This window comes from Canis lupus, chromosome 1 (assembly GCF_003254725.2).
Source record: "Canis lupus dingo isolate Sandy chromosome 1, ASM325472v2, whole genome shotgun sequence".
Taxonomy (NCBI): domain Eukaryota; kingdom Metazoa; phylum Chordata; class Mammalia; order Carnivora; family Canidae; genus Canis; species Canis lupus.
Window position 1 is genome coordinate 121,747,334 of NC_064243.1, and position 25,317 is coordinate 121,772,650.

General features: G+C 47.7%; 1 protein-coding gene and 1 long non-coding RNA gene across 4 annotated transcripts in view; one reads left to right on the top strand and one right to left on the bottom strand.

The window, feature by feature from the left end:
• Positions 1 to 21,405, bottom strand: part of URI1 (URI1 prefoldin like chaperone) — an 83,458-nt gene extending 62,053 nt beyond the window's left edge. The window contains exons 1-2 of one of the 2 annotated variants that reach the window (XM_025425273.1): positions 21,182 to 21,405; positions 20,343 to 20,544 (exon numbers count right to left, since the gene is read on the bottom strand). In XM_025425273.1, the coding sequence (XP_025281058.1) occupies positions 20,343 to 20,544; positions 21,182 to 21,390 (411 nt within the window). In that variant the 5' untranslated portion in view covers positions 21,391 to 21,405. Of the gene's footprint in view, positions 1 to 5,961; positions 6,393 to 20,342; positions 20,545 to 21,181 lie in introns of those variants that run through there. The other variant, XM_025425274.3, reaches the window with a different exon arrangement.
• A 125-nt stretch (positions 21,406 to 21,530) lies between these two features.
• On the top strand, positions 21,531 to 24,933 carry LOC125752858 (uncharacterized). 2 transcript variants are annotated; one of them, XR_007403342.1, is made up of 4 exons: positions 21,531 to 21,634; positions 22,112 to 22,240; positions 22,813 to 23,048; positions 23,779 to 24,933. It is a non-coding gene; the product is annotated as an uncharacterized LOC125752858 (long non-coding RNA). The 2 variants fall into 2 exon arrangements; XR_007403341.1 differs by having other exon boundaries at positions 21,537 to 22,240.
• Positions 24,934 to 25,317: the final 384 nt, after the last annotated feature.

A 25,317-nucleotide genomic window follows, 5' to 3' on the forward strand; every position in this document is an offset into this window, starting at 1 on the left:
ACTGGCATGATAATAAGTGCTAACAGTAACAAAAACAAACTGTTCTAAAAAAATACATAATTCACAAATAATTAGTTCTAAAAACTCCTTTACTTTAAAAAATGTATCTTCAGTCATGAACTAATTCTTACAACTTGGCCTTTCTTAGAGGTGGGGGGATAAAAGAGAGAACCTCAACATTAGATCAAACACACTCTTCAAATTACTTACAATTACTAAATTTAGAAATAGCATTTTCTAGGGGCAGCTGCATGGCTCAGTAGGTTAAGCATCTGATTCTTGATTTCCACTAAGATCATGATTTCAGGGTCAGGGGTTCAAGCCCTGCTACACTCCATGCTCAGCATGGAGCCCGCATGAGATTCTCCTTTCTCCCTCTCCTTAAAAAGAACTAAAACAAAAACAAAAAGAATTTTCTAAAATTCAATACCCATAATTCAGAAAAACTCTCAGCTGACTAGGAATATAGGGAAATTTCCTTAATCTGATAAAAGTAAATATTAAAAATATCCACAGTAAACATCACATTGATGGTGAAATTTTCAAAGTTTACCCCTAACACCCACCATCACCATTTTTATTCAACCTTGCACTAGAAAATTCTAGTCCGTGCAAAAGGCAAGAAAAATAAAAAATATAAGGATTGGAAGGATAAAATAAGGCAATCTTGAGGAATCACAAGAAAACTTACACTACCAGGTTATCAACATGACATACAAAGCTTATAACTAGTATAGGTTTGGTATTAAGACAAAAAGGCCCTTGGAACAGAGTCAAAAAATGGACCCACACATATCTTATTTATGACAAAGACAATGATGCAATGGAAAGCAAGCAATCTTTCCAAGAAACAGTGAGGGGGCAACTAGGTATGGTAAAAATGAAACCTGACCTCAATCCCCCTGAAAATCAATTTCAGGTAGATTGTAGATCTAAACATGAAAGGCAAAACAATAAAGTTAGACGATAAGAGAATATATTCAGAACATTAGGGTAGTAAAGACTTCCTAAAAAACAAGACAAAAAAAACACAAAACAAAAAACACCAATCACAACGGAATGTTAAAAATGAGAATTTCTTCTCTTCATCACAGGACACCATTATAGATTATGGTGTTAGTCAAGCCACAGACTAGCATTCCTGAAAAAGCACTCCTATCAAAAGTACATAAAGAACTACTATGTAGTTCTACTACTACTGCTACTATCAATTAGAATATGGCAAACATCCCATTGAAAATGCACAAGGGATGAGCAGGTATTTTACCAAAAACAAACACACACAACAAAAAAGCAAGTAGCTAATAAATATTTGAAAAGGTGATCAATCCCATTTGTCACTATTAGAATGGAGAGCAAAGATGAAACAGATAAACAGTACCAAGTGCTGATGAGAACGTGCAATAGCTGGAACTTTCACCCACTGCTGACAAGGAATGTGAATTGGTATAACCACTTTGGAAAACAAGCATTATAAGTAGAACTGCAGATAAAACACCACTAGAAGTTCAGGGCAAAAAGTACAAACAACCCAAATTGTTGACCTGAAAAATTAAGAGTCAATGAAGATTTTAATATCAGCCTAGCATACACAGAATGGACCTTATAGAATACCACCTCACAATCCCATTATCCCTCCCTTTCTTCACACATGAGAAACGGATGCTTATAACTTAAGACCATTATGATTCTCAAAACACATTCCAATGGCTTCTCATCTCATAAAAATAAAAACCAAAATCCTTACAATGCTCTGATACAGCTCTCACCGTGACTCATTCTGAGCTGGCTGCCCTGACCAGAAAGCTCTTCTCCAAAATACCCTCTCTTACAAAACTTTCTTTTCTACCTAGCCTCACCTATCACAAACCATCTGACATTTTACATGTGCCTATTCCATGCCCTTACCACTAGAATCTCCATGAAAGCAAGAACTTTATTTTGTTCATTACTGTATCCTCAGCAGAGAGTGGCATGTAGTAGGTATGTGCCTGCCATGGCACGCAGCAGCACTTAATATGTGTTCAAAAGTTATATGCTTGGATTCTGGGCTTGGAGAGAACAGCTGTTGTATGAGGTACATGGCTCACCATTTCTTAAACTATGTGCAGTTTATCATAAGAAATATGAAAACCCTCCATTATATTAATTATTCTCCTTTATGAAGAATTTGAAATATTTAATGTTAATCCAGGTTCTGTATCAGGAAAGTATAAATTATTCCAAATTCTAATTGACAATTACAAGGGCCACTCAGCAGCAATTATAACAAAATGATATTATGCTCCTGAGCTCTCCAAAGTTACTATTGTCTTCCAAATAAACCTATGAAAACAATACTAAATACCACTTTTTTTCACACTACAATAAAAATCTCAGTAATTCTGCTAATAAAAGATAATAGTATCTGGAAATATAAAATGTAGATTTTGTAGAAATATCACCCTGGCCAACAAACCAAATTTTCAACAGAATGCAACTCTGAAATAGCAAGATCTGAATATGAGGAAACTTCCCTCGAACAGCCCACTACAGTCCTAATCATAACTTTTGTGGCACAGGCCAGTCTAGAGAGGCTTCAAAGTGGCTCACATTTTCCCACCAAATATTCTACTGCCGTTAGTAAAAACACATTTTAGTTAAAAGAAAAAGAAATGAGCCAAATTACTTCTTGGCCCTGTAATCTTTTGACAGAGAATTAAGAGCAAATAAAACCTTCAAGGAAAAAAAGAAAAAAGGAAATCAACTGGGGAATGAATGTTTGAATAAATTATATCTATCAATTCTGGAATAACCAAGAAAACAAACCACACTAACTGGTGTTCAAACTAGCCAAGAGCCATTTTTCAGGCCCAGAATGTATTTACCAATTAAAGATACAACATCCCAGTTTTCATTATAATTAATTAAAATAAGTTTTATCAACAGCCTTTATTGAAAGAGCTAAAATCCCATCCAATTTCACTCACTTTTAGCTAAAATAAGAAATTAAATCATGTGCTTTAAAAACACTTAGTGGTGTTTTCCTATATAAACTGTGAATACTTACATGCATATAAACATAACTGTAACCACACCATTCTACAATTTTTAATGCCTGCCTAAAAGCTCATACCTATCATGATTTAATCTCCTGTTGGATTTTTAGTTTTTCATTATTATAAACAAAGCTGCAGGGAACCTTTGTACATGTCTTTTTGATAAATCAAAAAGGAATAAACAGACGTTTTAACTAAAAAAGCAAAAAAAGTTTTTGAAAATGTTTTAGCTTTGATGCTATAAATGAAAACAATGTTAAAATATTTGATCCTGTCCCTTTATTACAGATGTTGCCATTTGTTGAGGCTGCGGCTCATTTATGCCCCTCCTTATCTTTTTTTCCTCATCACTAATTTTTTGTCCTTGTTATGCAGTCCTCCAAAGTATAAACAAGGGAAAAACAGAGAGAGGGATCAACTTGTCATACTTCTTGGCTGAACTTGGGGAAAAAAACAATAAAACAAAAAACAATGATGAGCAACATTTAAACCACATTACCTAGCATCTGTTCTCAACCAAGGCTCCTAGTGAAAATAATGTCCTAAATCTAACTTATCCATTGTATGTAATGAATTAATTTCTCTTTCCTGCATCTAGAGCCTACTAGCTAGTTTAAAAAATAATAATAATAAATAAAAATAAATAAGTCATTCAAATATTAATTCTCTCTCACAGTGAAAAACCCAAGTCCTAAAACACATTTAACTGGATTTATATTTAAAAAGAAAAAAAAAAAAAATACTAAGTGCTACGCAAATATAAAGCTATAATGAAATTTCTCCTCGTCTCATTCTAAGAATATCCCAATACTTCTATTTTATTATATTATAGTTAGGTTGGTTTTAAAGCCTAAAAAAAGTCCCTCACAAAAAAAAAAAAAAAAAAAAAAGGCTGAATATTTACTAGGTAAAGTTTTCCTATATTAAACTATAATTAAAGTATAGCTATCTAACTAGTATATTTTGTGGCATTGTGAGTCTGAGACCCATTAGCTGAAGCAGATCCTTTAAAATACAGTGTAGTCTATTTAGGGAAGGGCTTTATCATCAACTGGGAATGATTTTACCTACCCGTGACACACATGCACATGCTGGTTTTATGTGCCAAAACATCACACAACACAGAAAAGTAATTTGGTAACACAAAGTCTACTGAAAATAATTATTTAGGTTCCCACAGGACTGCAACTGAAAAGGCAGTGTTCAAATTAACTAGATACTATACCAGAGAGCTGTTCAGAGCACCCCAAAATGTATCCTTTGTATTTCAGCCACACTAACATCAGAATAAAACTAAGGACATCTCTTTTTACCATGACAAGTAGAACACATATCAAGTCAGCATTAGGCACAAGTTATACTATGAGAGGCAGGAGTAATCTCTACACAACAGACCAAAGGCAATGGGAACCCCATCTTCTAAGGATCTGTTTCACTTTTCCTAAAAGAACGAAAAATGTAGTTTTCCCAAAAATGAACAAATTGTTCTCATGAAGTGCTTTCTCTCTCAAAAAAAAAAAAAATTAAGATCCATTAATGTCTTATAATTTACATACACAATACTTATTGGATTTAAAAAAAAAAAAAAAAAAAAAAAAGCCAAGTTTAAGACCCAGCAGTTGCATAAGGCACTAGAGAAAAACGATTCTCAGAAAAGGAAATCCAATGCACAAAATAATGCAGAACCAGAACAAAGTAGGAAAGAGTCCCACAGCTCATCCTAACAGGGGGGTTTCCAAGCAAACCGGGTTTTTTTAGGTTCTATGAAAAGTCCCTCATCTAACTGAACTGAGTATAATCACATACCTGGGTAAGTAGTTACCTTTATACAGGCATGTTCAATAGAAGTTAGGGATTCCCACTGTTTACAGTTTTGAAACAACTTCCTAACCCTTTCAATCAAGATTCTTCCAACAGGACGTAGGACATTGTAAGTAAACTAATGCTGCTTTTCAAAGTAAGAATTCCAAGCTTCCAGTTAACAGTGAGAATCTGAAATGCTACAGAACCCAAAGGGGAGAGGTGGGGGAAAAAAAAAAAAAAAAAATCCCAGCTTAAACAGTAATACCGTATTTCTTAAATCGCGCATGCTTCCTATCTATACAGCCCCTTTAGGGAACGCGGAAGGCTCTTCCCTGTAGGCGGGCAGCGGATTCAAACTCAGGTATTACACGACTGGAGTGAAAGTCCAACAAAACAGCGACCTAGTCCGGGCAGAACTAAACAGCCACAACTGCAACTGCGCCTGAAGGGTCATCATTACGAACCTAAGAAAACTTCTCCGTGCAGTCCGGCAAGAGGCAACAAAGTATATACATTTTAGCAACATTGTTTCTTCCTTTCTTAAAGCTACACGGCCTCTTTCTTAAAGATACATTGTTTCTTTCTCAGAGATACATTGTTTCTCCCTCTCTTAAAGCTACACGGTCTCTTTCTTAAAGATACATCGTCTCTTTCTTAAAGATACATTGTTTCTTTCGTTCTTAAAGCTACATGGTTTCTTTCGTTCTTAAAGCTGCAGCGGGGAGCGTTCCCACGCCCCGCCGCTCCCCGAACCAGCCCGACGTCCACGCGCCGCGGCGTCCATCCCCCTAAGACCTCGCTCCGCCACGCACGTCAAGCACCGTCGCCTCCCTCTCCCCCGCGCGTCCCTGCCCCTCGGAGGTCAAAGGGCTCCAGACAAAAGACAACAAAAGCACGTGACAAAAGTTTCTCCCAGCACTTTCCGTCCGCGGGCCTAGAGGCTGCGCTCCCCCGCCGGCGGGGTCAGGACGCCCCAGGGCTCGGGTCGCCGCGGGGCGGGGGCGGGGGTGGGGGGGAGGGGGCGGACCCCGGGGAGGGAGGGGAGGGGGAGGGGCAGAGAGGGGGCGGCGCCGCCCGAGGTCGCGGGCGGGAGAGCGGGGCCCGGAGCGCGGCCTGTTACCTTTTCCTGCTCCTCGCGGAGCCGCGCCACCGCCGGGGCGCGCAGCGGCGCCGAGGCCGAGGCCGAGGCCGAGGCCGAGGCGGGGGGCCCGGGGTCGGCCGGGGCCTCCATGGCGGGGGCGCCGGGACCTCAGCGGGGCGAACGAGTCCTAAACAAATGTTTCCGGAGGCGGCGTGGCCGGCGGCTGCCCAGCGCCCGCGTGCTCGCCCTCATGCGCCGCGCGCCCCGCGCCGAGGAGGCCGCGCCCGCCTTCTCCGCTGCCGCGGCGGCCGCTGCTCGCGTCCGGGCTGCCCGCGGCCGCATCTCACACGTGCATGCCGCCCGCCGCCGCCGCCGCCCCGGGCTCCAAGCAGCAGGCGGGCCGCTCCGGGAGCCGCAGGCGCCTGTCCGGTGCCCGGGCCGAGACGCGCGTCCAGGGCCGGCCGCGCCTCCTCCGCGCCTCCTCCGCGCCTCCCCGGAGGCCCCGCCCCTCGCCCGCGCCCCGCCCCCGCGCCGCACGCCGGGAAGCGCGCGCAGCCTCCGCCCTTGGCCCCGCCCCGGCCGGGTCACGTGGGGCGGCGCGGGCCGGGGCCGCTGGGAGGAGCCCGCCAGGTGCCCCCGCCGCCCCGCGCTGCCCCGGCGGCGGGAGCCGGGATCGTGCGCCGCCGCTCTTGCCGAGAACTTTTTATTTTTAAAGATCTTATGTATTTATTCATGATAGACGCAGACAGAGAGAGAGGCAGAGACCCAGGCGGAGGGAGAAGCAGGCTCCCTGCAGGGAGCCCGACGCGGGACTCGATCCCAGCACCCCGGGGTCACGCCCTGGGCCGAAGGCAGATGCTCCACCGCGGGGCCACCCGGGCGTCGCTCCTGAGAGCTTTTAATTTCAGCAGAGTCAGTTCTTCCCTGTGCCTGTGTAATGAATTAAAATGTGCAATTATATGTTGCCGTGTATTAATTACTGCGCCTCTATTAATATAGTGCTATGTTTGGACTATCTAAGAGATTTTTCAAGGATAACTTTGCCCATTCTTTTTCCCTTATTTCAAAACTATGCCTTTTTCTTTTTCTTTTTTTTTTTTTTTCTCATACGGCCCCTGTACACCGTAGGTGCCCAGTCGGTGCCTACTTGCCGGAGCTGGCCGTGACCCAACCACCTCCGCCCCAAAGCCTAACTGGGATGATGGATCCTAACAGAGGGTCAGGCTTGGCCTTCCCTGCAGTTGACACCTGTCTGTGCCTGCTTGCTCTGCTTCTCTTCCCTCTCCCCCGGCAGCTCCCCGGTCCACACACATGCTTTTTGCATTTGCTTCCAAGGAAGATGGAAGGAAAACCTGGGGAAATGGGGAACGTTAGCGCCTCTCTTTTCCTCACTGCCTGTCCAACCCCAACGCCTCCGAAAGGCAGAGTCTGATGGCTCGCATCACCTCCTCTGGTTCCACCATCGCCTCTGTCCTCAGTAGCTTCTTCTCCGGCCTCCTTGCCTCCTTGCTCCCACTCCTGCCCCCATCACGGACATGGTCAGCTCCCCACCCTGCCTCCCCTCCCTCGATGGTCAGCCACAGCCCACGCAACCCCTGTGCCAGTGGGAAGCTGTCCCACCCCACACTCGGGTCTAAAGGCAATGCATTTGCCCCATAAGTGGCTGATTTGGGAGTGGGCGCGTGACACTTCACAAATGGTTTCCTGGTGGTTTCTGAAAAAGTTCTCCCTTGTTCTTTGCAAGTGTTTCCATAAAAAATAAAAATAAAAAAATTTAAAAATCTATCCATCCCTTGGTGGGGAAGTACAAAGCGTATGGCCCTTGTATTTAAGGCCAACAAGACCGCCCAGATGCCTCCTAGACTCAGAACGAAGTTGAGTCTGCAGTCAGCAGAGCCAAGAGATAGAACTTGAATTCTTGACTCTATCACCGCACTTGATTCAGGGCTGAACCGGCCAGTTCTGAAATCTGCATCACCTCTGGACTTACAGTTAAAGAGGCCAGTAAATTTCCTGATTAAAGCAGTTTGCATCAGGTTTTCTATCACTAGCAGCCAAAGACTCTGATTCATGCACCCCCCAATCTATTCTCAGCTCAGCAGCCTGAGGGAGCTTTTAAAAATAACCAGATCATGTCATTCTCCCGGTTTGAGCCTTCCATGACTTCTCTTGCAACTAGAATAAAGTCCAGATGTCCTACTAGAATTCTGTATTATCTGACCCATCTTTCCCACCTCCTTGCGCGCACCCTGCCACTCATACCAACCACAATTGGTTTCTCTCTTCTCCTTGCTGGGGGTCTTGGCATTGGCTGACCTGTTGCCTGCAGTATATTTATGCCAGATCTTTGCATGGTCTACTCCTCTGTATTATTCAGTCCTCAATTCAAATAAAGAGACTTTCCTAACACCCTGTCCATAGAAGCTCCTCCCCTCTCCTCCAAGCATCCTCCAGCACCTCACTTTTTACATTTTCTTCATAGCTCTTACCACTTTTTAGGATTCTCAGTTTTATCTGCTTCCATGCTAGTTTCCATCTCTTCACACTGGAACACCAGCTCCATGAGAGAAGGGACTTGGTAGACATTCCATGAACATTTGCTGCTTCCTTCTACGAGGTCCTAGTGCTCAGAAGTGACAGCAGAAGAACTTGAACTATAAACCTAGACAGACCCAAGTTGTGATCCCAGCTCTGCCACTTGCCTGCTAACAAGCCTTAGGCAAAACACTGAACCTCCTTCTGAACTTCATTAACTTGTACAACAGGTCTTAGAGTGATACCTGCCTCAGGGTTGGCTTGAAGAATAATGGTGATGACAAGTGTAAAAGCTGACAGTGAAAACTTCCTCCTTCCCTCTAAAATCCTTCAAATTATAATCACTCATCCAAGTGAACATCAGCCGCCTCAAAATACCTTCAATTAAACAAAGTTAAATTTCGGCAAATATTGTTGATCCACTTCCATGTACCCGGCTCTTCACTGGGAATGGGGGACAAGAGGTGAGCAGGTGGGCACCAGAATTGTCCGTGGATCCTGGCGTCAATGGAGGGCTCCAGACCTTAGATGAGGTTCTTAGAATTCTACAGAAGTTTATCTTTAAACTCAAGGTCAAAAGATCCTCCCCTCCGTGGAGCTCCCTTAGTACTTCATCTGCTTATCCTTAGGGCTGATACTGATCATTTTAATCCTTGTAATATGTGGTTTCTCTGTACATTTCAGCCTCCCTTCCAAGGAAAGGGATCCAGTCTTTCTGAAATCTGAAAAACACACAGCACCAAGCATGGCACTTGCTGCAGTTTGTTGCCATCTCTTAGATGCCAGTGACAGAAACTCAACTTAAAGTGACTTATGCAAATAAATAAATAAATAAATAAATAAAGGCAGAGTTCTGGAGGACATCAGGCAAAATGGTGGAGTAGACAGCCCTAGGGATCAGTTCCTTTATCAAAACAGCGTCTAATTTCTATGGACTAGAAACAAGGAAACACTTCAGAGCCAACTATTTTGAAACTCTGGAACCTGAACAGATATAAAAACCAGAAGAGTGTGTGATAAAGGAAGAGGTCACTAACTGTTGGTAAGAGGCTTGTGTTAGGGGGAGGAGTGAGATCCAGCTGCTGTGCCCCATTCCTCAGTCCCCACGGCCCCATGCAGCTGTGGGATTAGCAGCCAGCATTCCTAGCAGCTGATGCCAGGGTGAGCAGTAAGATCCTTGTTCTCCAAAACTTTGGGGTTATGCACTTAGGTCAGCCTACCAGTCCCCTGAGAGACTGGTGGAGGCAGCACCCACTCTTATCTGGGTTTTAGCCTTCTGGAATTATAGCAGCTTCCCCTGACAGCATCTATCGAAGATTTAAAGGGACAGAATTTTTTTTTTTTTTAAGGAAATCTTTGTCAAGTCACTGAATGGCTGCAGAGCCAACAGAGCAGAAACTTCAATGACCACACATACCAAGGAATACACTTTGAAAAAAAAAAAAGTTGGAAAAAATCACTAAACAGATGGTGACAACCTCCAACAAGCAAAAACCAGCAATCCCTGAGGAGCAGGAAAATTAGATTTCCAGAGTTACCACATAATAATACTCAAAATGCCCAGTCCTCAACAAACATTACAAAACATACCAAAAAACAAGGATGCAAAGCCAATTCACAGGAGAAACAATAATTAGAAACCATCCCTAAGGAAGCCCAGACATTAGAAATGTTAGTCAAAGACATTAAATCAACTGTCTTAAATATATTTAATAAACTGAAGGAAATCATAGACAAAGAACTAAAGGAAACCACAAGACCAATGTATGAACAAATAGGGAATGTCAAATAAGAGATCAAAATTATAAAAAGGAACAAAATTACTAGAGCTGAGAAATGCAGTAAATAAAAAATAAAATAATAAATTCAATAGAGGAGGGATGCCTGGGTGGCTCAGTGGCTGAGCATCTGCCTTCGGGTCAGGCCATGATTCCGGGGTCCTGGGATTGAGTCCCGCATCGGGCTCCCCCCAGGGAGCCTGCTTATCCCTCTGCCTCTCTCTCTCGCTGTCTCTCATGAATAAATAAATTTTTTTTAAAAAATTTGCTAGAGGAGCCAAAAAGCAGATTTGAGCATGCAGAAGAAATAAACAACAAACTTAAAGATGAGGCACTCAAAATTATCCAGTCAGGTACAGAAAGGAAAAAAAGTGAAGACTTAGGAACAAAGCCTATGAGCCCAAGAGACACCACCAAGCATACCAACATATGCACAACAGGATTTCCAGGAGAAGTGAGAAAGTGATCAAAAAATTTGGAGAGAAAATGGCTGAGAACTTCCCAAATTTGATGACAGACTTGAATACACACATCCAAGAAGCCTAAACAACTCCAAGCAGGATAAACTCAAGGAGGTATATATATCTGAGATACATCATAGTCAAATTGTTAAAAACACAAAAACAAAAAGTCTTGAAAGCAACAAATGACAAGTGACTTGTCATATACCAGGAATCCTCAATAAGATTAGCAGTCTATTTCTCATCAGAAATCATGGAGGCCAGGGTTCCCTGTGGGGAGCCTGCTTCTCTCCCTGCCTGTGTCTCTGCCTTCTCTCTGTGTCTCTCATGAATGAAAGAAAGAAAGAAAGAAAGAAAGAAAGAAAGAAAGAAAGAAAGAAAGAAAGAAGAAATCATGGAGGCCAAAGGCATATTCAGCTCTAAAAGGAAAAACAACCCCTCAACAAAGAATTCTATATTAGACGAACTATCTTTCAAGAATGAAAGAGAAATTAAAACATTTCCAGATAAATAAAAGCTGAAGGTGTTCATTACGAGTAGACCTGCTTCACAAAAAATGTTTTATTTTGAATAAAAAGTTATTCAAGTGAGTCTGTTGAGCTGAAATAAAAGAACAGTAAACAATAACTCCAAGTCATATAAGAAATAGAGAACACTGATAAAAGTAGTAACTACAGGGGATCCCTGGGTGGCTCAGCAGTTTAGTGACTGCCTTTGGCCCAGGGCATGATCCTGGAGTCCTGGGATCAAGTCCCACATCAGGCTCCCTGCATGGAGCCTGCTTCTCCCTCTGCCTGTGTCTCTGCCTCTCTCTCTCTCCCTGTGTCTCTCAAGATTAAATAAGTAAGATTTTTTTTAAGTTTCTTAAAAAACTTACAGAGGTAAATATAAAAACCAGTATTATTGTAGATTTGGTTTGTAATTACTCTTTGTTCACCTATAATTTAAAAGGCAAATGCATAGAACAATCATTATAAATCCATGAAATTGGGCAGTGTACAGACATGTGATCTGGGACAATAACAATATAAAGGGAGAAGGGCAAGACTGTATAGAGGCATAGTGTACACTACCGTTTTTTTTTCAGATTTTATTTATTTATTCATAAGAGACACCCAGAGAAAGAGAGAGGCAGAGACACAGGCAGAGGGAGAAGCAGGCTCCATGCAGGGAGCCCAACGCGGGACTCAATCCCGGATCTCCAGGATCACGCCCTGGGCCCAAAGCGGCGCTAAACCACTGAGCCACCCGGGCTGCCCCTTAGTGTACGCTATTAAAACTAAGTTGGTTTTACTCAAACTAGGCTGTCGTAAGTTTAAGATCTTAATTATAGTTCACAAGGCAAGTACTATGATAATAACTAGGATATAAACAGACAAGGAAAGAAGGGAATCAAAATGATGCACAACAAAATAATAAATACAAACATGTAGGAAGTGAAGAATGTAAAAAATATAAAAAGATACATAAAAACATAGCTATTTTGCAGAATGAAGTCATTCTTTATCAATAATTTCTTTAAATATAGATGGAGGGGCACCTGGGTAGTGACTGCACTATCCGGAGTAAGCATCCGACTCTTGTTTTCAGCTCAGGTTGGGATCTCAGGGTCACAGAGAATTGTTATGGACCAAATGTTCCCCCAAAATTCTTATGTTGAAGCCCTGACCCTCAATGTACTGTATTTGGAGATAAATCCTTTGTAAAAGTAATTAAGGTTAAGTGAGGTCATAGGAATGGGGCCTGATCCAATAGGATTAGTGTTCTTATAAGAAAAGATACTAGAAAGCTCATTCTCTCCACATACACACTGAGGAAAGGCCTTTGAGGACACAGTGAAAAAAGCAGTCATCTAAAAGGCAGGAAAAGATCTGTCACTGGAAACTGAGCTTGCTTGATCAGGAACTTCTAGACTCCCAAACTATAAGAAAATAAATTCCTGTTGTTTAAATCACCCTATCTGTGGTATTTTGTGATAGCGGCCCAAGAAGATTAATAAAACAACGTTCCTCAAAGCAATCTATAGATTCAAAACAATCCCTATCCAGTCCCAATGACATGCTTTGCAGAAGTAGAAAATCCCATCCTAAATTTCACATGGAATTGCTAGGGACCCTCAACAGCCAAAACAATCTTGAGAAAAATCAAAGTTGGAAAAGGTCTCACACTTCCTTATTTCAAAACTTACTGTGAGTCTACGGCAATCAAAACACCGTTACTGGCATGCGGATAAACACATAGACCAATGGAGTTGAATATAGAGCCCAGAAGTGAACCCTTCCATATACAGTAAATTGACTTTTGACAGGAGTTCCGAGGTCATTCAGTGGGGGAAAGGAGAGTCATTTCAAGAAGTGGCATTAGAGAAACCACATATCCACAGGCAAAAGAATGACATTGGACCCTTACCTTACACCACTTACAAACATTAACTCAAAGTGAACAAAACCTAAATATAAGACCTAAAACTTGAAAACTCTTAGAAGTCATAGGGGAAAATCATAATTTTGGAAGTGGCAATTTCTTAAATATGACATCAAAAGCACAACCGACAGAAAAAGTATAGGTAGATGTGACTTCATCAAAATTAAAAATGTTTATGCATCAAATGACACTATCAAGAAGGTGAAAAGACAATACAAGAAGGAAATATTTGCAAATCATATCTTATAAGGATTTACTATCGAGGGTATCTATCTTAACCTATATCTCTATTTATACATAGATATAAGTTTATATATAGATGTATTTTATATAGCTATAGATCTATATATTTGTTTATATATAGATACATAGATATATGTGTATATATATAGTATAGATAGATACATAAAGATATAGATATCTTATATCTTCTACAACTCAGCAACAACAAAAAATTCAATTCAAATATTGGTGAGGGACTTGAATAGACATTTCTCCAAAAAAGATGTACAAATGACCAATAAGCACGTGAAATGATGCTCAATGACCCTAACCTTTAGGGAAATGCAAGTCTAAACCACAATGAAATACCAATTCAAGGATGATTGTGAAGGAGGAGGAGAAGGAGGAGGAGGAGGAGATGAGGGCAGGAAGAGGGAGGAAAGAAGAAAGGAAGGAAAAAGGGAAATAACAAGTGTTGGCAAGAATATAGAGAAATTGGAACACTCTTTCTTTGCTGGTGGACATATAAAATGTTACCGCTGCTACGAGAAAGTTTGACGATTTCTCCAAAAGTTAAATGTAGAGTTGCCATATGAACCAATAATTTCACTCCTAGATGTACACCCCAAATAACTGAAAACAGATATTCAAACAAATACATCTATGTTCACAAGAGCATTACTCACAGCAGCCAAAAAGTGGGGGGCGGGGGGGATCAAGTTTCCAACAACAAAATAAATGGATAAACAAAATGTAATGTGTATATTTATACTGTGTCTACATATATGTATGAACATTATTTAGCCACCCTAACGGGGAATTAAGTTCTGATACATGCTACAACATTGAAGAGCCGTGAAAACACGAAATAGTGTAAAATGAAATGTTGAAAACATTTCAAGCCAGATGCAAAAGTACAAATATTGTTATTTTCCACCTGTATGAACTATCGAAAGCAGGTCAATTCATGGAGGCAGAAAGTAGATGAGAGGTCACCAAGGCCTGGGGGAAAAGGGGGATGAGGATCATTGCTTAACGGTTACAGAGAGTTCTGGAACTGGTGGTGACACAACATTGGTTAAATGTTACACAACATTGCAAGTGTGTTCAACGCCACTCAACTGTATACATAACGGTGACTAAAATAATAAATTTTATGTTCTATTTTCCCACCAAAAGAAAAAAAGGAAAAAATAAAGAAGAACGAACATGGGCTTTGTGGCCTCATGTACCTGAAAACGTCAGTGATGGTTTCAGTGAAGGCCAGACCAGGAGCTCCATGCGTGGCATCGCAGAGATGTCTCTGCTCCTCTTCATGCTTCCTCCCGCACGGGCTTTATTCCCAAGCGGTTTCCTTAAACGGGGAGGCTCCCAACGTTCCGAGTCATCAAGGAAATTACTTAGCGATCTGATCTCTCAGAAGAAGGAACCTCTTTCTTCCTAGATGGGCCGGCTTAGTTGTCCACAGCTGGAGCCCAGAGCAGGAGATGCGGCAACTCCATTCAAACACGAGGAATGCTATATGTTGGCAAATTGAACTCCAATAAAAAACAAACAACAACAAAACAAAACAAAACAAAACAAAAAAACCCACGAGGACTGTGGGTGGGAGAAAGTGTCCTCCCAAAAAAAGTCTGCGGACACAGGATGGGATGCCGTGCGGGCAAAGCCCACTACAAGCTCCGGGCCTCAACGAGAGCTGCTGGCCCCTGGGAGCCTGACAGTCCCTGCCTTCTCAAAATTTGTTTTTTGTTTTGTTTTGTTTTTGGGTTTTTTTTTTTTGTTTTTTTTTTGTTTTTGGGTTTTTTTTTTTTTTGAACCTACTCTTCTCCCTGGTGTAGAAGTTAGCCAACCATAAAGTGATAAGTAATAGCAGGAGAAGAAAGATGAGAGTCCTAAATGATCCACTTAGGGGATGATCAAAGGCTGTGTCAATTAGGACTTATTAAGTTGCAAATGTGTTACAAACTGCCTTAATTTAAAAGACAATTTATTGGCTCTTAATACTGAAAAGTTTGGAAGCCGGTCAGCCTTCAGGTGTGCCTCCATTCAGTGGCTTCAACCACAGCAGCTGGGCTCTGGCTTCGCAGCGTGGGCCTCACCCCGGCTGTCGGGGCGCCAGGTGCCGGGGCCACGGGGGTGGGTGGCCCGCCCTGAGTGAGGACGAGAAGCGGGAGGCTCCTGGTTTCCGGGGCCACAGGCTCAGACTATCGCAGGGCCTCGGAGCTGGGTCTCGGGCCCTGACCTGAGCCGAGAGCGTGGCCCGCCAACAGGGGACCCTGGAGTAGCCCTGAGCGCTGAGCACCCCCAAAGCTCAGGCGCCGGCGCCAAAGGAGAATGAGGGGTGCGGGAAATGATGGAAAAATCAAGCAAAATGTCCGTGATAGCTCGTGTGCTCCCAGGAGTTTGCAAAGGTGGTTGGGTCATTAGTTGGCAAGTGGGGACCTCAACTTGACAGCTGTGCACCCCGTGCCCAGCCCCTTCCCCAGGGACCTGCTTCCGCACCTCCCATACCTGCAGGTGCCTCCGGTCTGAGAAGCAGACACTGAAACAAGGTCAACAGGGACAGATGTGCGAGGGAACATGGGGAGGGAGCCCGAGGGGGCTGCAAGACCCCGCGGAGTGAAGGCCTTGCTGTCCAGGGAAGGAAATGTGGGTGGAGGCACCCATGAAAGCCACGCGGCTCTACGGAGAGCTGGGCAAGTTTGTCCTGAGGAGCCCGCAAGGCCAAGGTGGCCACAAAGGGGGCATCCCAGGAACGGGCCCACTCGGGGCCCCGCCAGGCCCGTCGGGGGGACGGGACGCAGGGCCTTCACGGGCCTTCCAGCGCGTCGGCACCTCGGGGTTAGACCTGCATCCCGAGCCCGCTGCCACCGTCTGAGGCTGTTACCTTGGGGAAGGTGTCCCGCCTGCTGCCCTGCTCGCATCTCTCTGTCAGACTGGAACCCTGACGCCCGCGGCCAGGGGCCACACACCAGGGCAAGGGACAGACCCTTCCATAACCTCAAGGGGGCGGGGGGTGCACGGGTGGCACTGGAGATCCGGTTCATCGAAGGGACCTGCTGCTACTTAGCTGCAGCCTATTCCTGGGATTCAGGCCCGGCATGACCCCATTCTCCAGGAGAAGCCAGATTTCCAAACTTCTTGGCAAAATCACCCGATTCTAAAATATTGGCAACTAGTTCAACTGTAAGACATAAAACTCTGTGCTAGCCAGAAACGCAGGTCTGCGGGGTGTGTGAGAGGTTGGTCCCTCGAGGGGTAGGCTGGGAGGCCAGGGCCAGAGATACCCAGACGGGCCTGCAGAGAGGGGACAGTGACGCAAAGGCAGGGAGGGCTGCAGGGATGCTGGGCCATGAGGCCCAAGAGCCGCTCCCCCAAGAGGATCAGCTGTTCCCCACTCAGCGGGTACCACCCCTGAGAAAGCACGTGACCCACTGGCCCCGCAGCAATCTGAGAAGTCCCTGGTTTCTTTGAATCAAACCTCCTTTCTCCTTGGGTGCATTTAAGTAGGTCTCTCATCTTGAAAAATATTCACACCACCTGAATTCAAAGATACACTACGGGAGTATATTGTGTTGTAAAGCTGCAGCAATCCCCACGGGGTGGCAACAGCAAGGCGTAGGCACACAGATGAGGGGGGCAAATAGCAAGCCCAGAAAGAGTCTAACACAAATATAATCAACCAAGTTTCCACAAAGGTGCAAAGGCAATTCAACGGAGAAAGAATCGTTTTTTCCAGTAAATGATGCTAGAAGCGGATGTCTATTTGAAAAAAAAAAAAAAAAAAAGAAGCAGCTCTATACAAACCTCGTATTTCACACGAAATTAACTCAAAAACTTAAATCACAGACTTAAATCCAAAATACAAAACTAGGGCTGCCTGGGTGGCTCAGCGGTTGAGGGTCTGCCTTTGACCCAGGGTGTGATTCCAGAGTTCTGGGGTCGAGTCCCACGTCGGGATCTCTGCAAGGAGCCTGCCTATGTCTCTACCTTCTGTGTCTCTCATGAATGAATAAATAAAATCTTTTAAAAAAATACAAAACTATAAAACTTCTAGAAGGAAACACACACACAAAAAAATATCCATGTGACCATGATTTTGGCAATGAAAACATCGATGAATTGTACTTTATCAAAATTTTAAGTGTTTGCTCTACAAAATGTACTGAAAAAAGAATGAGAAAAAAAAAACCCAAGCTACAGACTAGGAGAAAAATACTTGCAAACCATGTATCTGATAGAGGACTTGTATCTAGAAGGTATCGAGAATTCTTAGAGCTCAGGGCACCTGGGGGGCTCAGTGGTTGAGTGCCTTTGGCTCAGGTCGTGATCCTGGGGTCCCGGGATCGAGTCCTGCATTGGGCTCCCTGTGGGGAGCCTGCTTCTCCCTCTGCCTCTCTCTCTCATGAATAAATAAAATCTTTTTTTTAATTTTTTTTTATTTATTTATGATAGTCACACAGAGAGAGAGAGAGAGAGGCAGAGACACAGGCAGAGGGAGAAGCAGGCTCCATGCACAGGGAGCCCGACGTGGGACTCGATCCTGGGTTTCCAGGATCGCGCCCTGGGCCAAAGGCAGGCGCCAAACCGCTGCACCACCCAGGGATCCCAAAATCTTTTTTTTTAAAGCATTCTTAGAGCTCAACAATAGGAAGACACATAATCCAATTTTAAAATGGGCAAAAGATCTGAACAGATATTTCACCAAAGATCGGCAGATAATAAGTGTGCAAACATAAAATGCTCAAGATCAAGAACAAGGCGACACTGCCACACAACTAGGACGGCTGCAATCCAAGGAGAGGGTACCGACGGCTGGCTGGGGTGAAGCGACAGGAACTCGCTCTTACTGCTGCTGCGGGGGCTGCAAAGCCGCGGCGCAGCCACTTCGGAAGAAGACGGTTGGCGCTTCTGTGCAAAGTGAGCACAGACCTGCCCTACAACTCAACAACCACACTCCCGGGCACCACCCAGCGGATCTGAAAATTTACATCGACATGAAAACCTGCGCGCAAAGGTTTCCTGCAGCAAAGCAGGGAGGCTGGGAGCCAATATGCGTGGGCTCAGTTAACCCAGTATCCTGCAAATCAAGAACTGCCTGTTTGGGATTTATCACTTCCCGTCATCATCGTCATCATCGTAGTGGGGCCTCCTCTTCCCCCAGCAAGGGGAGTGACCTGAGGATTCCTTTTTTTTTTCTTTTTTTTTTTTTGAAATGAGGATTCCTGAGGTGTATCCCACCCTCCTGTGGGGGGAGGTGGGAACCCTAGATGTCCCCAGCTGAAGCCCCAACATCGTCGCCCTGGCTCCCCGCTTACGGTTGCCAGGTTTCACAAATAAAAACACAGAACACCCGGTACAATGTGAGTTTCAGGTGACAAGGCATAATTGTCCGTGGTGTCCACGTAATATTGGGAACCTACACATACTACAGACAAATTGGTTGTTTACCTGAAATTTGACCTTGGCTGGGCCTCCTGGGTTGGGTCCCTCCCAGCCACCCTCCCGCCTCTAGCCGCCCTGCTTTCCCTCCACATCCACCCCCCTGTGTCATCGCCTTCAGAGTCAACACCACAGGCACCAAGGGACCTCAGGTCCCCACGCACCAGGGAGAGCCACTGGGGAGCTTCGCTGCCTTTTCAGATCCAGCCCTAGAAGGTCACGTAGCATCACTTTAGCCGCAACCGGGTCATCACAAGCAAGTCACGGAGGCCGGCCCAGGCGCAAGAGGTGGGCCATCGGACTCCATCTCTTGGTGGCTCACGTGTCAGAGAACTTGTCATCACATGTTAAAACCTCCAAGGGTATCATCAAAAAAAAAAAAAAAAAAAAAAAAAGAGGTCTCTGGGACTCATTCCCTATCCTACTCGGCCCCAGCCCCGGCCACCATCGCCCCTCGCCTAGAAAAGTCAGGCGGCCTTTTGAGCAGCGTCTCCTCACCCCCGCCGCCCATCTACCTCACCCCTGCAACTGGAGTCGCAAGCTCAGAACCATGGATGGCAACCCCAACACCTCCGGCCTCCAGCAGGCCTAGGGGGCCCCACGCGGGTCGGCCTGTGTGTCTGTTGCCCTCCCCGGCTCCTCACGCTCAGAGGCAGATGGCTCTCAAGCCCATGCTCTTCTGAGCCATGCGTCGCTTAGCTCCCAGATTACAGGCCGACCTCCCCTCGGCAAGCAACGGCCCCGCGCCCACCTCTTGCTCCCTCCTTCGGGACTTTCTTCAGACCCTCCTCTGGGAAACCTTCTCTGAGCACCCAAAGGTGGGTCAAACACAGACCCCGTATTTCCCTTTCCTACACACGGGTCCTTTCACACAATTTTCTCTTGACTTGGTATTGAAGTGTAACGTTCGTGCAGAGAAATGCACGACTCCCGTGCGCAGCTTGATGAATTTTCATGAAGTCAGCCTAGCTATGTAACCAGCTTTCACATCAAGAGGATAGGACACTTCTAGACACTTCTAGAACCACAGAGGGTGAATTTCCTCCCTCCCACCGTGGGAACCGGGTGGGGGGCAGGCGCTCCCCCTTCCAGCCCTGGGTCGGCCGGGGATTAGGCCCTTGCCCTGCGCTATGCAGACTGCGTCCTGGGACTTGCGCTCCTGACGTTGGCTCTGCGCTGCCGTGAGCCAGGCTGGGGCCCCGTTCTTCGGTCTTCAGCGCTCCGGGGACACCCACCTGCCCTTAGCCTCCTGTCCTCCCACAGACGACCCCAACTGATTCCTCTCGCTTGAAGACACAGAGAGAACCTATAGTTCTTGCAGCTTCACGGCCCCCTTGAAGGAAGAAATGCTCTGGTTAATAATTTTCCATGCACGTACGTCCTCTGTCCTCCGCTTGGACTGTGAGTTCCTGTGGGCAAGGAGGCTTTCTTCCCTTTCCCCTGAGTCCAGCCCTCGCACGTAGCAGGGTCTCAAGCAGCGCTGTGCATGGCCTAACGGCAAGAGGGGCGTCTGGACCCAGAGGGCCTGGGGGTGAGGCTCAGCCCCTGCACTCACTGTGGCACTTGGTGGTCCTGGGCCGTCTTCAGTCTGGGCTCTGCACCTCTGAAGTGGCCTGATGCTTACGATGCCCGCCGGCCCTGCAGGCCTCAGGGCCTCTGTGAGGCTCCGATGGGTTAAGGGTATGAAAGTCCTGCAGAAACCCCCACTTTTCCATCCTCCGTTCACAGCAGCCACACCATCCCCATCAGACCAGCTCCTGAACAAGCAAATAAGTGATTGAAGTCAAGGCCAGCGTCAGGGGCATGTGGCTCAGGGGGTCCCACGGGCTCTCAGAAGGGCCTCAGGCTTGACTTATGCTCCACCGTCACCATTTCCAAATTCTTGATTTTTGAACTAGGAGTCCTGCATTTTCATTTTGCAGCAGGTCCCACAAATCATCAGGCCAGCTCTGATGAAAATACCATATGAAGTAACATGACACTGGACGGGGGAAGCCAGACCCCGGGGCACATCCTGCGTGGGGCCACTGGTGTGATGTTTAAAACTAGAGGACACTCATCTGAAGGGTTAGAAGTCAAGGTCGTGTTAGCAGGGCCCAGTAGGATGGGGGCGGGCAGAGAACAGAAGGACTGAGACCCCAGCCCGGCTCACACAGGCGGCCCGGCCGGCAGCCCTGCGGCCTCTGGCCCAGCAAGCAACCTGCTGCCCCGACTGTGTCCGCGTCACCAGCCCACGGTCCCAGGGCAGAGGCCAGTGTGCAGCTGGTCAGGGGCTCGGAGAGGGAGGCCCTGGCCCCCGGGGCCCCACGGTGGGAGGGAGTGGTTTGCCAGCAGGAAGTCCAGGGAGTGGAAGCCGGGGGCTAACACGGGGCCGAAATGTCCTGCAACGCACACGTTTCTCTGCGGAGCCCGCACACCGGCCAAGGGAGAGGAACTCCTGACCCCGCAGTGCTTCGCCCCTGCGTGGAGACAGCAGCTGGGCCAGGACAGGATGGGCGCCAACACCCCGGGGCGGCGTGCAGGAGCGGGGCTGCAGCAGGGGACCTGTGACCCGGTGCACCCGGCCACTGACGCCGCGCAGGGCCATGACGTCCTGGGGACATCGCCTGTGACCGCCGGGGGGTGGTCTTCAAGGGACCCCGACAGAGCAGCAGGGTGGCCAGAAGGAACACCTGCCTATGACACAGCCAGGGCTCCAGAATCTGCAGATGGGAGGATTCCAGTTCTGTTCCCCCCAGGGGCACGTTGCCAGGTGTCCCCCGCGGCCCCGGACTCGCCTGCCTGGGCCCCGGCCCCCACCGGTGGCCCCCACCAGCGGCCCCCACCGGCAGCACTGGCCGCTGAGTGGTAGATGCTGTGGGACGCGCCTTGCGGACAAGAGCTCCCCTAGCTCCCCGGACTGAGCAGGGGGGCCTGTGGGTCTGGCCCCCACCCCCACCCGGCAGGCTGAGCCCGGCCCACGGGGCGCCGTCAGTGGGGGTGCTCAACTCCTCTTTGGAAGCCTTTCCTGCCCTGGGCCTGGGTGGGGCAGGGCGGGAGCCGGGCCCCTCACGTCGAGGCCTCCGCTGCTGGGCACCAAAGCAGCCCGAAGCTCCGTGGCGTGAAACCAGTCGTTTCTGCCTGTTCGCGAGCGTGGTGGCCGGGCAAGCCTGGCTGTCTGGCTGGAGGCCCTGGGCCGGGGCGGGGTGGGGGGGTTGGCACCCCGGTGCTCATGTCCCTCCTGGGCCCTCCAGCTTCGCCCTGGCCCTCCCTCGCCGGGACCTGGTGCAGTGGGGGCTGGGCCGGGCACCGGGTCACGCCAGTCTCGCCCTGTGAGCCACCCAGGGGCAGCAGGACAGGGCGCTGCAGTCACTCGGCAGAAAGCGTGGATGCAGAGAGAACGGAGCCCCGGGCGCCGTCCCCATCGAGTGAGGGCCTCTCCAAGAGGGGACTAGGGAGACGGCTTGACCCCAGGTGGGCCACAGGCTGGCCCAGGCCGGGACGCAGGAGCTGGGACGGGGGCCACGCTCTGGGGGCAGAGACCAGAGGGAAGAGGCCCCAAGCGGGAAAGCCAGCGGGGAGCAAGCGCGGCCCAGCCACCTTGTGCTCCTGCCGGCCTGGGGCTTGTGACACGGGCCCTGACCCATGAAGGACAGCACTGCGGGGGGGGGGGGGGGGGGGGGGGCGGGGAAGGCCTGTCCCCGAAGTCCCGAGCAAGTTTAGCTGCGTCTGTCTTTACTTAAAGCCATGTTTCCTGAACTCGATTCACATTCCAACGGGATCATTTTTTTCTCCCATCTCCATGTGCCACCTGTGCTAATATTTACCGGATATTTGTTTTTTTATCTAACTCAGCCCATATCTTTAATGTAAAGATTTAATTTGGCAATGATGTCCATGAAATCGTGAGCTTACATGCTCGTTACATATATTTTTATCGAACGGCACCGTAAAATAAGCACATAACCTCTGGGATGCAGAACGTATGACCTTGCTGAAGAAAGGGAGGTCGGGGTAGAAGTCGCAGAGCGGAAATCCATTTCCAGAAATCCGGAACGGCCCAAACGGAAGGAGAGCCCTCCCTGCCCGAGTGGAGCTCAGAGGAGTCCTGCCCACGAGAGGCACAGGGTCGGGGGCCCCAGAGCACTGCATCCCCCCCTCCAGCGGGACGCCGGGGGCTCAGCTCCTTACACCCTTCGCGTCCGTAGGAGCGAGTCTTAGACAAGACAACACTTCGAAAGGGGAGTGAACAGAAGGAAACGCGCTGCCGCGATGGTAGCTAGTAAGCAGAAAGCAGAACAAAACGAGGACAAAACCTGCCTTCGGGCAGCGCACGTGGGATCGCCTCGCCCCCCGTGGGAGGCCGGGTCGGGCCTGAGCTGGGTGGGTGCGCGGCGGCCCTCGGGGGACGGCTGGGCCTCCTGCACGGAGGCTTCCCGGAGGAGGCCTCGCGGAGCTGTCCCCAGACAGCGGGGACTAGGCAGTGACCTTTCCCGCCCAGCATCGCGCTTTCCGGGGCAGAGCCGGGAGCGGCCCGGGCGGCACAGGGGCTTCCAGAGGAGGCCTCGTGTTTCCCAGGCCTGGGTCTCCTGTGTGTCGCGGGAGCAGAGGTCCCCGGGCCTCGAGCAGGGGTCGCCATTCCACGTGAACACTCTGTGGCTGCCAGCGTGCGGGTCCCCGGGTTGGGCCTATGTCGCTCCGGGCCCAGCCTGGCCGCGGGGGCCTGTCCCGGGCAGCACTGCTCATGGTGGAGCTGCCGTCGGGGGCTTGGCATGCACGGACCCCAGGCCCTTTGCTGATGGGGGTTGTAGCCCCCTCTGCTAGCTCGGGGTGGCTCCTCTTAGAAACACCCTCCTCAGGGGACAGTGAGCCCACGGACAAGTCAGGACCACAGATCCTAGTGTTCTGGAGGCCTTCAGTTCTGAGGGGGCCCTGACTTCACAATGGGGGCCCCTGGAACCCCCAGGCTGGTGGAGAAGGGTGCTGGCCCCAAAGGGTGCTTTCTTTTCCAGGGAAACGAGGCTAACCAAGTACGCCAGGGTTTGGCGTGCGGATGGATGTGTGCGCTGGTGCTGTTGACTCCACAGCGACTCAGGCTCCTCTAAGGCACGGAAGCCTCACGCCCGTACCGATAGTCACCAAAGAATGACTAAATGAGTGGGAAGCCCCTCTTACCTCTTACCTCCAGCTGCACAGGTGCCAGTCTCCTGCGCCAAGACCGGGGCCAGGCAGGTGGCGGCCTGGAATCAGCCTACCCCTTGCTCGCTGTGGGATCCTGCCCAAGTCACTAGACCGCTCTGAGCCTTGCTTTCCTCGTGTGGACATGGGCGGACAGCCCGTCACACTCATCTCACAGCCATTGCGAGGAGCCAAGGAGATGATGCTTGGGCAGAGCTTCGGGTGGCGCTTGGCACAGCTGAACCAGGTGACGGCCGGCGGAGGAGGAGGAGGAAGACGGAGACGCCCATGACAACGTACGCCGTTTGCAGTCCTTGGCCTCGGTCCGCTCTGTTTTTCCGTAGAGCAGCGTCCTCCAGTACCTGGTCGCAGACTCTTCACAGGCCTAAAAGTCATCTTAGGGTACCAACGACCTCTTGTTTATGTTGCTCTATCAATTGATATTCACTATACATCGAAACAGAATCCATATACGTGTTTAATAGTTCACTGAGAAGTGACGATAGCAAACCCACAATATGTTCGCATACATAAAATATTTTTGCTGAAAAATTATTTTTTTGAATTTACGGTTTTGCAGTTTTGCAAGTCGCTGTTATGTCTGGCCTAAAAGAAGACAACTGGATCCTCGTATCTATTTCTGCATTCAGGCTCCTTCCATCTGCTGTTTCTGTTGAAGAATGTGAGGAAAATCTAGACTCGCGCAGATATGTAATTGCAAAAGGGAGAAGTATTTTAATAGCCTGTTCAGATCACCGTGGATAGTCCTTGACTCTGTACCAGAACTCAGGGAGTGGTGGTTTCTTAAAAGAAACTTATCGTGTGGAATCTGGAAACATACTGCTGAATTTTTTGTGCTCTTTTTTCACTGAACTTCTTTACTTGCGCTGTGCCTTTAAAGTGCATTTATTTGCAGGCCGCTTATAGTTCGTTCCTGCTTTTTTATCCCATCTGACAGTCTCTATCTTTTAGTAAATGTGTTGACATCATTTGTATTTTTTTTTAAAGATTTTGTTTATGTATTTGAGAGAGAGACAGAGATAGCGACTGAGAGCACCATGGAGAGGAGAGGGAGGAGCAGGCTCCCTGCTGAGCTTGATCCCAGGACCCCGGGGGTCATGACCTGATGGCAGGCGCTTCACCAGCGGAGCCACCCAGGCACCCCAGGTCATTTGTATTTAAGATAATTAGTTATATGATCGGGTTTAAGCCCACCATCTACTTATTTTCTATTCTTTCCATTTGGTCTTTGTTCTTTTTTCCCCCTCTCTTTTTTTCTACCACCTTTGGGCTTAAGTATATTTTATTCCATTTTTCTTTCTTTTTTTTTTTTAGATTTTATTTTTTTCCATTTTTCTTTATTATTGGGTTAT